The sequence below is a fragment of the Acromyrmex echinatior genome, chromosome 7 (genome assembly GCF_024713525.1).
Source record: "Acromyrmex echinatior isolate Ae372 chromosome 7, ASM2471352v2, whole genome shotgun sequence".
NCBI classification, from domain to species: domain Eukaryota; kingdom Metazoa; phylum Arthropoda; class Insecta; order Hymenoptera; family Formicidae; genus Acromyrmex; species Acromyrmex echinatior.
The window spans coordinates 12,456,106-12,472,889 of NC_141858.1; the positions used below are offsets into that span (position 1 = coordinate 12,456,106).

A 16,784-nucleotide genomic window follows, 5' to 3' on the forward strand; every position below is an offset into this window, starting at 1 on the left:
AAAGAAAGTAAAAAAGAAAAAGATAAGGATAAGAAAGATAAAGATAAGAGGACGAAGAACGTGGGACTTAGAAAGATAACGATTGATGAAGTTATTATCGATTTGTCCTAAACTCTTTACTTGCGAATAGCCAGCATTATAAATAATTCCACCGGCTGTTCACAAAGTTTGCGATTGAGTAGAGCATTTGCATATGCTCACGTATGAATACGGGCGAATATATACATATATGTATAATATATGTGAAAAAAGTGAAGTTTTGCTTGCAGGATCGATCGCATTTTCCAATAGTTACTCGTTTACACAAAATTGCGTGTCCATATTTTACGAACTCTCTGCATGATTTCAGTTATCGTTATTCTTTATTACTTCCTTCACTCTTTTCTTCGTCTCTTCCTTTATCTTTCTCTTTACTTTATATTATCAAATACAGAGAGTTTTTTCTCAAAGAAGATTTGAAATTGCATTATAATTTATTACTTATTTATTATTTGTGCTGTGCAACTTCGAATTTTTTATTAAAATAAAACTCAATATTTATATTAATATTACAGAAGTTTTTTCATTTTAATTTTTGAGTATTCATATAATAAGATTTCCTACAAAAAAATTAAATATTTTTTGATGTAAATTAAAATTTAAAATTGTCGAAAAGCACTTGACATTTAAATTTGATGTTGCAAAAATGAAACGTTTTTCATAACTTGTGACAATGCTATAAATTTTACAATCCTATATCTACTTTACCCGTTATTATTTTTCATTACATTTTCTTTCTCCATTTAAGCGTTTTGTTCTTTTTTTACGTCAAATTTTACAATATGTCAAAATGTAAATCAATAAAAGTATTTTCTCGATGCTTTACGGAAATTAGTATCTATTTGCATTGGGACTACTGGTGAGCTACAAATTTATTCACGGATCGATAAACCGATATGTAGAAAAGTTTCTCGTCAGGCAAATTGACGGAAAAGTTAAAAAGATAAAGAATTATAACGAAAAAGGAAATCACATCACGAATTCAATTTGCGAAATGGAGAATTTTCACAAGTGTGAAAATGAAATATGAAACACGTGATATGAAGAAAATTTGAAGAAGCGACATATTTTATGACAACAAATTACAATAGTTACACAATACATATTTTTTTAAATTACATTTTTTATACTAACAATAAACATTTGAAGGATAAAACACTGGCGCTTCTTCGAGCAAAGAAATTAAATTATTTATGAGAAATTCTGTATTTAATTAAAAATGCCATTCTTCTCACGATATCATAGGAATTTGTACGTATCTTTAAATACGACTGCGATTATTAAATATAAAGGATTATGTCTCATTTTTTTTTACAATAGAAAGGGGCAGCATTTTATATTTTTTTCAATTCCTATTAAAGTGATTTTAAAACTTGTCGATTATACGAACTTTTCAGTGGTGTAACTTCACCAAATAGTTGTGTACGTGACATTAATCGGAAATCGTTTCGTGTTTTACACTCAACGCTGGATGGATCTCTTCGAGCGAAATTTTGCCGGAACAATCACGTGAATTTATATAGCTATCATAAAATCGGCCAAAACATTTATACAAACAGAGGATAATTCAAATCCTCCTGCTGTTCGACCTTTTTCACTGTGCACCTGGGTACGTTGCATTTATTTAATTCATAACATCCCCTCCTCGGCATCCCCAGTGAGATCCAATCTGTTCGCTTGGAAAATCGGAAATAATCAGATCATGAGAACTGCTAGATAACGGAATACAAATGTTTGAACATTAGGAATAACTATTGTTTAATGTAAATTTGTAGACAGATGGACAGATAACTTTATTGATAATTTGAGGCTACATATATATAAGAACTTCTATTGCATTTGCCACAATATACAAAGCATAAAAACAACAAAAAGTATATTACAATTGCATTATTGTTTAAAGTAATTAGAAAATTTGTTATCATAATTCATACAGTCTTTTACTGTAATGGTTATATTTCGTTTTTTCGGAAAATGTAAAAGAATACAAGAAAACTGTAAATAAAATCTATTTTAGAAAAGAATTATTTAAAGGAAGAAAGTGGTGTTATATTTTTCTGCGGAAGTCTCCACCCTTCGTTATTTCACTGCTTTTTTTTATATTATGCGTAATATAGCTTCTTTGCACGCTATGTAAAATAATTGTGCGTCATGTCTGCCGAGAAATAATGCTCGCGTTATTATAAACTTTCCGTGTAATTTCAATCCCTGTGAAAGTAGACAAGGAAAACTTTTCCTACTGGCGGTAAGATATGTCAATAGAAAATATTTCAGACAATATTTTCCGTTAAAAGAACTGGAGTTTGCAAAGTCTTTATGTTATGCATATCGAAATAAAAAGCTGTATTTCTTATTCTGAAGTCACTATATTTACTTTGCTTAAGTTAATAATTATTTTTCAACTTAAAATATTAAAAATATGGACATGTTAATATTTACAAGGAAAGAAGTTTGCTGAAATATCTAAAAATTTAGCTTGATATGAATCTGAAAATAATTTTATTGGACTATTAATTATGTAGGACTCTCAAACAGGGAATGGTTAAATGTCAAAATTTATTGCAAAATTTTTCCATCATGCTTGAGATTTCTACTGAAATAAGTACTTTGACAATCCAGCAAAATTATTTTTAGATTTGTATCTAATAAAATTTTTAGATACTTTCAGCAAAATCATTCTTTCTGTGTTAAAATCAATAAGACGCCATTTAAAGAAACCGAAACAAATTAGAAGAATAGAAATTTACTCCTTTGCTTTTAATTTAAACTTGATTTGTAATTAAGATAGAATGATAATATTTGAATTCTTTTATGTTTCAAAGGATACATCATTTTGTGGATTTTAAAAAGTTAAATAATTCTATTCTGTGCTATTATGAAATCACGGTTTTAACATTTCCATTAATAATTCATGTGCAAACAATGTACATCTTGTTAACTTTGCACTTTCTGTTCGTTACAATTTACGTAGCATCTACTTATTCGCCTTCAATTTAATATTATATTATTTAAACATGGTTCACACTAATGTTAGAACAATTTGACCGGGTTAATCAAATTAATGATTTTGAAAAAAATCAATTTTTTTAAAAATAATTAGAATAATCGAATTAGTAATTGATTATATTTATGACTAAACAGAGTAACACTATACGTAAGTCGCATTTTTTCATAAAACATTATTGTTAAAGAAATTTCAATGTTTTTCACGAAAATTCCTCAGTTAATTTTCCTTAGGAAAAAAACTGAAGCATGTGTCCGATGAGCGTCTGTAGTACTTGTCCAATAAGTGTCTTCTGTTCAGTAGATCACCTATTTCCGTCTCTCCGACACATCAAGGGTCTTCTTCATCGCTTTGATATATAGTAGCACATAGATTCTTTTGAAAACTTGATTTTTCTCCATAGCACTGCATCCTACATTGAACGGAAAGTACACGTCTGATGTGCTACGTGTGTTTTGTGATAAATATCGCAATGTATATAATCACGCATTGTATATCATGTAACATACATATTTTATGATCGATAGATACTACGGAACTGTACATTGAGCGTTATTTAAGCTCTTTACTTTCGGATTGAGTGTTTCTAGGTCGATCGTGTCTAGAGATTCATTTCTTAAATATTTGTTAATTAAAAAATTCAAATATTTTATTAATTATTACATGGCTGATTTGATTTTTAATCAGGATTGGGAATGTTACTAAAAATAATATGTTACTATTACCATTACTTTTTGTAAAAAAACGACGTTGCTGTTACCATTACAGACAGAAAAAATAATAATCGTTATTAAAAAAATAACAATAACGGTAATGACGTTACAAATAATGTGTTAATCTCAATTCTGTTTTTAGCAATATATTTAATTTGTTAGAAGTTTAAAGATTTCACAAATCAGGAGATACGATACGTTATTTGAATTGAAAATGTCTTGTGTATAAAAGATCAGAGAGCTTCTTGTGTATCCTCATAATAGTTCATCTGCGTAAAATTCGCCATATAATATATTTGTATATATATCATTGCTTTCTCAAGAAAGCTTCCTTTAGTAAGAGTTATCGGAGAAATATCCATCTCAGGGCCACTTTTTTATTTCATCGTGTAGGTTTAAATTTTCATAAATGCGGCGTATTATCGATTACTCTCAGCAAAGGATTTGGTTGAAAGTCGAGATTCGCAAATCTTATTCGCTCCTTTCATAATGCATTTCTAGTTCGTTTTTTTTGGACGTACGAAGCGTACATATACGATAATTCAAAAGAAAATGTTAATATTTTGAGAGATATGAGAATATCAAGATTATTATTAAGAGAAAAAAAAAATTTATACAAAAATACAATAGTATTTTGAATGTTTCCAAAATAAAATAATATGTGAAACGAAATTAAATAAAATATAAATTTTAGTCTTTAATATTTATCCCCATAGCAATAAAATTTATCGAATGAAAAAAATTTCATACAAAAATAAATTAGTAATATTTTGAATGCTTGCAAAATAAATTAATGGAATAAAGTTAAATAGAAAATATATTTTACTTTTTCTAATATTTATTTCCATAACAAAAAGGTCGTAATAATATCACAATGAAGTCATGGTGACATGTGAATGTCTGTTCTGTCACAGGAGTGATATCACACTAAAGTCACGATGACGTGCAAATGTTCGCTTTGTCACAGGTATGATATCGCTATGGCATCATTATGTAGCTATAAGAAGAATTGTACTTATTGTAACACTGTTATAACATATATACAGATGAAGATAATGTAATGTTACTCTAACTCTTTGATAATCTTATAGTGACATCACAACTTTTTCGTGACTATTGTGAGTTTATTGCGATGTGAATGTGAACTTTTTTATTATGTAAATATTAAAAGAATTAGCTTTCTTTTTTAATGAGATAAGACATAGAAATAAAATTGGTTAAATCGATTCAAATTGCTTGAAATTTTATGTGCACTTTGTAACTCGCATGTAAAAGTTGCGTGTTACTTGTTTGAGATAATAGAACCTAAATTACAACTCTGTATAATTTGTCCTTCGCGCGGAGATGCGAGAGAGAAAAAGAGAAATTCGAACAGCTCTATGTCTATAATTATTCAAAACTATGAGATACTACGTATGAATTTCTTCCTGATAGTAACGGACAGTAATATGTACCAAAACAAAATGATTTTTGCTTGTGCATCACTCTGTATATATACTCTGTATGATAGATTTGCGTTGCAGCAGGAAGTGTTGATAACTCTTGCAACGATTATGCAGATCGTACTCGATTGCCGGGAAAAAGGACGAGAGGGATGTTGCGGAAATATTTTGTGAATTCGCGGCAGGCGACAGGTGCATGCCACTATAAATTTCATAATATCGCGCAGCGTTGTACGTGTATGTGCGTTGAATCCTCACAAATGCGAATATCTCTCACCACCTAAAGCTTATCTATCTTCCTGTACAAACATTATTGAAAGTGTCAATTTCGCAAAATTTGTATATGTTTTCCACACCGTCGGATATTTTTTAGTTGCATGTCACGTTTATGTATTTTTAGAAAGAATCAGAAATTAGATCTCTCGAATAACGCTGCAATGAGATAATTCTATCTTGAACCAATATTATTGGAATTCGAAAAGCAATATCGCTGTTATGCTTTCCCATCATTTCAAAATTAATTTCATGATTTGAATCTCTTATTATCTTGGTATACATTTATGTTAAAAACTCTGAAATATTGTTATTACATTAGGATTGTTTTTGGGAATAGTTACATAAAATATTTTCAATTCTTCAAATAATTTAAATATATAACATAAATCAACGAAGTTAGTATTAACAATTACCAAATTATATATTACACGATAATTAATATTTAAAAATAATATTTTTATATTCTAGTATTAACAGTTGCAAATTATTTTTGTATTCAGTATTATATAAGCTATTTTAATAAACAATACTCTTAATGAAGCATTTTTAAAAAAACGCCCCTTGCAAAAAAATTTCATACTTTCGATCAAGACAGAATAAAATTCATTATATTTCTCTACTTTTTATTTGATTTTATAATACATATCTAAATTAAGAATTTTCCGAAGAAGAAAAAAAGAAAATAAAAAGTCGACTGATAAGGTTAAACATCTCAAGTTTAAGTCGTGCAGTGACCGTGTTAAAGATCTTGAGGAAACAGCGTGGTCAGCAGAGCATGGTAGTGACATGTGAACAGCCTTATCGCTCGTAGAATATCCTTTGGATTCGCTGCATTTCTTTTTATTCGACTAGAGATTGGAGAGAATTTTTTGGTCTTGCAACATTATAAGGGACATTATAAGGGACGACCTATATTTTTACGATTTATTTGGAAATTGCATGCGTCGTGAATGTTTCACGTTTCGTGAAAGAGCTCTCGTTTATCGTTTAGCACTTACGAATATCCTTACAGAAATTAAGTATTAACCAATTTAATATTGAAAAATAATAATAAATTATTTTAAGTATTAAAAGCACCACCACTATTTGTTTAAATAAAGCCCGGTCCCACTAATCAAGATTAACTTTAACCTCGGCTCAATTTATCTTTTTCTTTTTCTAATTCGATAATAAGAAAACTAATTATTAGAAAAAGTGAAATAGTAAGTTAAACCGAGATTAAAGTTAATCTTGTATTAGTGAAACCGAGCCTACCTATAAGTAATGTTAAGTATGTTTTTCAGTAATAAACTGGTCAGTATTAAATTATATTTAATGTTAGATTATAAAGGTATGAAAACGTCGCTTTCGAATCTGCGTGGATCTGATTGTTCCGTCGCTTGATAAGAGGTGTTAGCGTGACTCTGATATTATTTACGAGTCGCTGCACGAGCTGTTATATTTCGATAACATAATGCATGAAGAATAGCGTGTCATCCAGCGAATTTGATTAGATGCACTAGTGCGCACTGGTGCATATTCAAGCTGTACACCAATCTTGTTCATAATCTGAATTTAAAAGTGAAATGCAAATATCTTGAATGATAAAATGTTAAATACAAAATATTAAAAATAAATTTTACGAAACAGCACAATACAATATATTAACGATTTCGCTGTTTAACATATATTTATACATATATTTATGTCAACGTAAACATATATTTTTATGTCGATTTGTGTATACCTTTAATATGCATCAGTACACACTAATGTGTCCAACCGAACTATATATTTGAGAACTATATATTATCGATGATGAGAAAAATGAGGAATTGTATGATTAATATTAAGACCAATACGGTGAAAATTATATACATCGTGGTGTTAAACTACACTCATATTTTTTTAGAGTGTCACAAATTTAGAGTGTCATGTACGTTAAAAGATTTGAAAGTGTTTTCCTTTGCACGCACTTGGAAGGAAAGAGAAAATGTAAGAAAAGACTGCAAAGAGGTCTAAGACATTTGTAAACAATTTAAAAAAGTATGAAACGACATTTGATAATCTGTCGAATCGCGATAAGACATGAAAGACATGTCGAGAGTTATATCGCTCACGCTTTTATCCGCGAGCGAACTGTATACAAGTTCCTAGAGAAGTAAGAATTTCAACAAATATTTGCAATATCTGATTACGTGAAAATTGTCGCGAAATGCGACACGGACAGAGAAATGAATACAAGAGTCGCGAGTTGGATTAAAAATAATTAACTTTGTTCTAAAAAGAATGCTTTTCAGCATTGGATAAGTTTAAAATGGAGAACTAATAATATTGTAGTATCAAATATATTGTAATAGAAAGAAGAACGCGCATTATCGTAAAGAGTTTCTGTTAGAAATAATATCATCGGTGTAATAAGAGAAGAGGAGTAAAAACCGGATATACACCGCATCTTTTCCATTAGGGAAACATGATGAATCCCTGAATTACGGGATTGCAGCTGGGAGAGCTGCTGGGATGAATATTCTAAAGTTTCGTTCACAGTTTGCTTATCGATTATTCTTCTCTGGATTTGTTGTCTATTTCCATCATATATTCTCTTACGAAATAATGCATTGCCTATCTTAAATTCCTATCAAATTTTCAACGAGCTCCATTAGATAAACTTTGTTTCACTTCCTTGATTATCTTGAAGTTTTGAACAATATTTTTATGTGCACCTTTTTCATTTTGCATTAAAAATGTAAGTTAATATGCAAATATTAAATGAAAATTTTAGTGTTTAAATTTTGTTTCAATTTTTTTTACTTTAAGCTGAACAATTTTCGTGAAAGATATTATTTAAAGAGATAATAATAAAAATATTTTCTTCGAAGTTTAGCGAGGATGTTTTACGATAGAAAATAAACAAGAAAGAATGTTGCGATAAAAGTAAAGATCAAAATTTCTCAAAAAATCAATTTTGAGAAAAATATTGTTAAGTCATTATGGAGGTAAATAAAAGGTAAAAGTTTGTCTTTAAAAATATATAAATACGAAATTAAATCAACAGTATTCGCTTGTCTCTATATTCTTAAACATTAAGCAATAATGTGAAGTGAATCAAATTAAGATAAAATTTCTTTCATTCTTTCGTTGAAGTGTAATTTTTGTTGAAATGTAATTTTGGAATTAAAAAGATTAATGATTGAATATTTTGCAAACGTCTGCAGTCTGTATGTTTATTTATTTTTTTTTTTTAGAAAATATCAGATAGTGAAGAAAAGAGTAAGAACAGTAATAGAATTCTGTGTAGTGAGGCAATCGTTGATGCGTTAGTTAAGTATTATCATATTTAATTTGTACTAAATTTGGTGCCAGGTGATAGATAGAAATAGAGAGAGGGAGAGGGAGAGAGAAAGAGAGAGAGAGAAGAGATTCATTACACATGAAGACGATAATTGAATAATTGAATAATTTGGAGTAATTGGCAGTTTTTCTTGTTAACCTGTTCATTCACTGAGAGCTATCGTGGGTCAGTTTTCCCTTCAGCACCAGTTAAGCCAGAGTTATATCTATATGTAGAGAAAAGTCCTTCTATTACGAGATATTGCAGGAGTACAGTTTTGTAATTGCCGGAAGTCTGTGGACAGAATTTTAAAATGTAATCTTAAAGTTTATATTAAATTCTCTTCAAAATGACATTTTGAAGGAAATTTAATAAGCTTTAAGATATTAAAATATAAAATCTAAATTTTAAGTTTAGCGGTTTAACCGGGAGAATACCTTGTATAATAAACAAGATTTTAAAGACTCACCTCAATGAAATTTGACAACATCCAATTTCACAAATTTTTTTTGCAATGATTACACGGAAAATCTAATAATGAATTTTCACTAAGGCTGGGTTGTTCCACCTTTCGATAAACTTCAGCTCGCTGTCTTACTCTCTTGCTCTCTTATATTCTTACTCTTTTACTCTTTTGTTTATTCAATAAGTAAATTATCACATAGTTTATCTAAAGCTGGAACAACCGGCCTTAAATAGATTTCATCTTAAAAGCGATAAGTTCATAATGGGACCAACAAATACCATTTATTAGTTTGTTTAGCAAAAACCCCGCTATCTCATATTAAGAGTCTATCTCATATAATAGAGTATTTTCCTTTATTAAATTCAATAAAAACACACAATTTAATTTCTTTAAAGTTTTATCATTGAATTAAGATGTTGATTTATTCATTTCATTATGCTTCAGCTCACTTTATTAATACTAAGCAGTTATATTGTCTTCCACTCTTAATGGACTCTCTAAAATGGAGGTTCTAAATTTCTAATCCGATTTGTCTTTCAATCGCGTCTTCTTGCCAGCACTATAGATTATGTAAGTTTCGCTTTAAGTCTCCGCACACATTCTCAAGTGCGGTATCTTTGAGCGAGCGTATTGTCCGTTGTCGCACGTGAGTATCCTATTCAAGGCTTTCTGCTGAATCGAGTCTTAACAGCATAAAGCAGCGAGGGTCCGGCAAACGGGGAGTCCTTTCGTAGCATATCGCGAACCATACGAACGCAGTAACCATGTTCAGAATTGCGGATGAGCGTGAAATCGAACCCCACTGGTGGAAAATAGATTATTTTCGATTGTTGCTCAAAGAAGAATGAATTTTTCCGATTCTATTTCCTACTGCGAATATTACACGGGAGAGTCCAATCGATGAAAGTAAATATTCGGACAGATTTCGCAACGTTTCGAACGTAGTCATTACTTTAAGTCGAGGCAGCAAAAGTTATATTATTATTGTACATTAATTAATGTTAAAGTTAATAATTTATCAAAGGATTACATGGATTATCGTTATTATAGGTTTAAGTATGATATCAAAAGTTGATATAATTCAAAGTAATTAGCAAATAGTATAAATGTTATATCAATATGTATATGAATTAAAATATTATTAATTTGTAATTCTGAAGCAATTAAGTAACAAAGAGACGTATTATATTATTTATACAAATATGTTGGTATTATTATTATAATAATTAAGAGATTTCCATGCACTAATATTCAAAATATTCAAATTGATTTTATATATATGTATTATTAAATGTTATTTATATTAAATATGTGTAATTTATAAAAAATAATTATAGATAAATAACATTCCGTTGGTAAATGTCAATACTTCTAGGTAAGTTTATTTTTACCTCTAAATAATTAAAATATATTTAAAATGAAATATTCGATTCCTAAGTGATCTCCCCGGATATTCAGATTGATGACGTTAGAAGTAAGAAAATACACAAAAAATTTTTGCAAATTATATTAAAATAGAAATTTTTTTCAATAAAATAATTAGCATTTGAATACTTATAAAATAAGCTAAAAAACTCTCTTTTTATTTTGGAATAGAATAAAATTATCACAATCAGATACTTGTCATATTATTAAATTTCAAATATATGATTATTTGTTATCAAAATATAAGAAGAGCTTTCGATATATTTTACAAATCTATTCTATCGAGTACAAATATTTAAAAAATATTTTATTATAATATAGTCTGCAAAAATTTTCTTTATATATTTTTCTTACGTTTGATATCACAATCTAAGATAGTTGAACAGATATGCAGCAGCATAAATCTATATAAAATTAAATTTTAAAATCCTTCAAGCAGGTATTTTTGCAAGCATATGTAGTAAAACTTAATAATTACGTAATATGTAACGTACGTAGTTAAATAAATAACTGGAAATATCGACAGATGTACAAATTTTCTGCGAACGTAGCATATTTATTTTGAGGATTAATTATATCAGACTTGCTAGCCATTATTTTTATATCTCCTCCTTTTAATTCGTCTCCTCGTTTTAATTATATTATTTAGTGTAGAATGTTTTGTTACATGTAACAGAATAAACCGTACAATTATTGAAATACACAATTATTGGCCACTTGGATTTACGAGCTGCCAGTTAGGTTAATGTTTTGTGTTTATATCGCATTTCGATTTTCTGTATTGATGGCAGATTGGATATCTCTGTGTAAAGGAAATTGTGAATCATAAGTTCGCATTATAAATCCGCAGCAACCGATAATCTCGCTCATTATTTGACTGAGGGAACTAATAATAAATGCAAAATATATAATTGTAAATAACAAACCAATAATTTACAATTTACAATGCTTTATAATAATTTATTTAAAGCGCTTTTACAAAAACACATAAATAATTATTGACATTTCCTGTATATGGTATAACATGGTAGTTTTAATACAAAAGATATTGCTTTGTTTACTACTTTGTTCTCTACAAGAAATGTATTTGTATTGATATTTCTGTACAGGTATATGTTCTCGTTTACTTAACAATATGCATCGAATATAAATTTCTTGAATATATCTGAGAATTTATTAAATGTATTATTTGGAATAATAGTATCGTAATAGAGATCACATCTCGTTTGATAAGGCTTTTTCAATGATACTGGAGCTCAATTTAGTTCGTTTCGGTCCAGATAGCTCGATTTGCTAGTCATGTAATTTACAAAACAAAAAGAAGCCAGAGAAATTGGCACTTGGTGAGTATACTACCAGGATAAAACGAGTTGAGGAGAGGGAAAAACAAATTGAAATTTCAACTTGTAACGATCACACGCGCGCACTGTCTGGGATTTACCAACGGTATTTGCATTTCCGGCTACAGTAGAATGTATACAAGATGATACATCCAGGAATTAAGCCCGGAATAATTAGACTCAAGAATGATTGTCAATGATATAACGCGAAAATTCGAAATAATTATGAATAACAATCAAGATCAAAAGATAATGATGTTCAAATTATCATTTATCTTCTTTGTTTTTGTTATCTATTCTTTATATAATTTAAATGTTATTAATATCTCATGTATTTATTAAGAAAAACTTAATTTTGGATTATTTTAAAACAATAATAAAAAATTCCGAAAATTGTAGATTAAAGAAAATTTAATTTTATTAATAAATAAGAAAATAATATTAGGTGTTGGAATTAATTCGTAGCGTTTTTTAATGAAAGAATGTTATTTATTTCACATGAGCATTAAAAAATACATTAATGAAAGTACTTCCCATCACTTGTAAAACGCTACGAATTAATTCCAACACCTAATATAATAAATCAATGATAATAATATATATTATGAAAACTTGTGGAAATATTAATAAAGCAATATTAATCTAAATATTGCTAATTCATCTTCATTATAATCGATCTTATTGACAATAAGTCAGTTTTAATTATCGATTATTCGTTTAGTCATCGGCGAAATTATTCGTTTAGGAACACGACAGCTATGAGAAAAGTAAATATCCGCATTGACATGTAATTTGTAATTCGATGGACGAATATTTAATTATTTAACAGTGAATGTATTTAGTGAACAGACAGTGTGACACATGTTTGGAATTTCTAGTTTTCGAAACCGTACGTTCGAGAAACGCGAGTCGGATAGTGAGAACTTTTTCGAATATTTCTAAACTCATCACATGTGAAATGACACTTTTTATAGAATTAACAAGAAAACGTTATATTTCTAATTCTAATTAAATTCTAAATTCTAAATAAATCATAATCGATCGTATTGAAATAACTGTTCTACACAGTTTAACTGTTTTACGCACCTTAACTTTATTTGAGAAGAAAATAGTTTAAGTAGATATGTTTTATACACTTCTAAAACTTAAAGTAAAATAGTTTTGTTTGATTTCTCGAATGCGAGAAAGAAAGTTCCAGTAAAGTCTAATGTAGGAATGAAAAACAGACCGTGTCGGGATGGATCTTTTTCAGCGTCTTGTTACGATTTTTTTTGCAAGGATGATTAATCTGCACAGTTACTTAGACTTAGCGAATCCTGAGTTCAATACGTTACGGATACTAACATAAGTTTTCAACAAATATTTGGAAAAGTAAAGATATAATGTAATTTAAGAATGAAAATTATGTTTGATATGTTAAATATCAAAGAAACACTGATGATTCAATCCTTAAGTTAAATGACATTTTGTTATTTTTAACTTATATGTATGTCAAAATGTAAATCAATCCATTTCTGTAATTAGTTTCAAAGTAAACAACGCCCATACTAAAATATATTTATAATAATAAATAATAAACTGAGCTTGAATTAAATTTAATAAATTTTTTTGAATTAAATGGTTTAATTCCATATTTTATTAAATTAACAATACATTGAGTAGAAATAATTTAAATTGGACATAATTTGACATTATAAGTTTAATAGTATATGATAAGTAGCAAAATAGTAAAACTTAAAGTTTACCTTTAATTTTTATTTCTCCATTTAAAAAAAACTTATAAAAATGTATCTTTTTTTCTGGGCTATTTAAAATCGCGATCATATCGGACGTACTGGCGTTTATTGAGAGCATAAATTCCAACCAGCAGAGAAAGAAATCTCCGTTTGAAGAGTTGAATCGACGTTTCGCTCAACTTCGCTATTGCCCTATCTAGCAAACTACAGCTACGTTATTTACGAGTGACCAGGAAGAAGTACGACATATCACATACGACATATCATGACTCTTCGCTATAGATCGCGTCAAAATCAATCGCCTGTGTTAAATTTCATTGTTACTAACTTAGAGTCTGTTTTTTGATTGTTATAATACAAACATGTCAAAATCAAAATTTTAATAATTATGGATCCGCGTTTTTCTTTTTATATTTTGCATTATTTTCGGTATTTCGCGTTCCGTATTTCGCTTGTCTATTTTTATGCATCATATTTCTTGTGAATTTCATTGATATGCGCCTGACCATGCAACAGCACCGTCATGTTTCTCGTTTGTTCTGAATCGAGTCGCAAAGATCATTAATCATCTAATATCCAAACGAGAATAACGCTATGTATCAAAGATGAGATTTGACTGCCAATTTTCTCACTTTAATTTATATTTATGTAATGTACAATATTAATATTTTCTTTAAATTTTCATATCACAAACATTACTTATACAAATATGAACCAAAGATAAGATTTGACTGTCAATCTTCCTACTTTAACTTATATTTATGTTTATCGTGTATCAATATTAATTTTTATATTGTAAAAGTTTTTAGCCTAGATTATCGATAACATATTCAAAATGCAATTTTGATATAATCAATAACTATAATCGAATTCCGATATTCCTGAAATTCACACGCAATTGTTATCGTAAATCTAAATAAAGTTATTAATTAAAGTCATGCCATAATCGATATTAGAAATCATCGATATAGAATCATATAAAATAGAATTAAATGTTTTCTCGAGTATTTATCTTCGTTACGGATTCAATGATAAATTAGAAATTGATATAGCATTATAAATAAGAAATTGTGGATGTATACTGTGGATAGAAAATCTCGAAATATTTAGTATCAAATGTAAATTAAATATCATCTAGCAATCGAGTTTCTGATAAAATTTCTGTGAAGAATAAATTATGAAAGCTATCTTCTAGGTCCTAAAAATAGCTCTGATAACTGGCATTGTCCGAGTAATTGGACGTCATTTTCAACTATACTCAGCACGAGTCCGTAAATGCATTGATGACTCTAGGTAGAACCGGTAAATTAGAGGAATCTTCTTCTCTTAAAAGCCACCGACTAATATCTCGCGTTCATTACACCTGCGGAGAAACGATCGTCTATCTAACAGTGGTTCGTAGTAATCCGCATGGTGGTTGTTCAAATCTTCGAGGAAATGAAACCACCTTAACAGCGACATATGAGTTCTGCGAATTGCAGCTCCATTCGTATGAAATGCCCACGCAGCGTCTTTTGCTTTAATTTAAGGTAGACACTTATTAAATATTCCGTAAATGAACAATGAGATTAATTAATCCTTTAACGTACGAACCGTGCAAATGCAGCAACACTTTTACTGCGATGTTTTTAAATTTCTTATAAATGTAAAAAAAGAAGATATTTAAAATAAATTAATATTTTTGAAAGAAATAATACGAGTTAATTAAATGAAATTTATTTAGGAACAAATTAATATGTGCTTAATAAATATTTAATAATATAAAAATTGCTTTTCACATTTTTTGTTCATCACAGATTAAATTAGCAACATTTTAACTCTTTAGCTATATATTAATTTAACTCACTTTAAATGATTCACACTGTATATAACATTCATTAGAAATAAATTAAAATAGAGAATGTTTTTTTTTTATAACTGCCCTTATAGAAATATAATACTGATCAATTTACTAAAAGATAGCAATTTTTTATTTATTTGATATATTAGAAGAGAGCACTGTTATTTAGTTTAGTATTTCTAATATACAAAATAAATAATTAATTACTGACTTTCAATATTAAATTGGCCAATATTAAATTGATTAGTATTAGATTTCTGTAATATTTATTTATGTTCTTAAATATTTCTAATTAAATAATTTACATTGATTGATTTTACATTGAGAAATTGCTGAACATAAAAAATTTATGTTTACACATAAATACATAATCTCTACTTTCTCAAATGCAACTAATGACATATTTTTTACAAATAATACAGAAATTAATTAATTGTTAAATATGCGAAAATGTCGAAAGACTCACCAAAGAAACAGCAGACGAATACAATGGTGTATAAAGTGATGAAAATTACTTTTACGTCAGTCCTGTCGAAAATATAATCTTCGTTGAACGACACATTGTAAAGCAGAGTTTCGTTGTTCATGTAGCTTTCATTGTTGCTGATCTCGTAAGGGATTGTATTTTGATCGCTGGAAGTTCTAGAACAAAAAAATTTATCTTTAATGACATTAAACCATTTACACTACATTTTCTTAATAGACTAATAATACATTAGAGATACATTGTAAATAAATTAACTAAAACAGTTTGTAAAAAGAAACATACAGTGCTGTGTACATTATATACCTATATTCCGCGCAATAGTTTAGGTTTTTCATCTTAAACTTTATATTTAAAAGAATTAAGTAAAAGAAAATGATATGTCTATCTCTCTATCTCTCTCTCTCTCTCTCTCTCTCTCTCTCTCTCTCTCTCTCTCTCTCTCTCCCTCTCTCTCTCTCTCTCTCTCTCTCTCTCTCTCTCTCTAATCTATCATCTTATACGTAGTTTCTTTCGAGATAAACGTTAAAATATCATAAAATTTTTAAACTTTACAGTAATCACATAGCAAGGTGGATGATAGTTATCAAGTGGGCGCATGACGTTATTAGACAAAAACTTTCATATATAATTAATAAGTTGCACAATATGATGGATGTCAAATTATCATGTACTTTGTAAAATATAGAGGAGAAGATAACATCTCATT

At 28.6% G+C, this 16,784-nt stretch overlaps 1 protein-coding gene across 5 annotated transcripts in view; it reads right to left on the minus strand.

Moving 5' to 3' along the window:
* The window catches only part of LOC105152297 (trissin receptor), a 76,527-nt gene that overhangs the window by 18,660 nt on the left and 41,083 nt on the right, over positions 1 to 16,784 (minus strand). For all 5 annotated transcript variants that reach the window (XM_087407670.1, XM_011066489.2, XM_087407666.1 and 2 more), the window contains one exon: positions 16,058 to 16,233. In XM_087407670.1, coding sequence (XP_087263796.1) covers positions 16,058 to 16,233 — 176 coding nt within the window. The remainder of the gene's footprint in view (positions 1 to 16,057; positions 16,234 to 16,784) is intronic.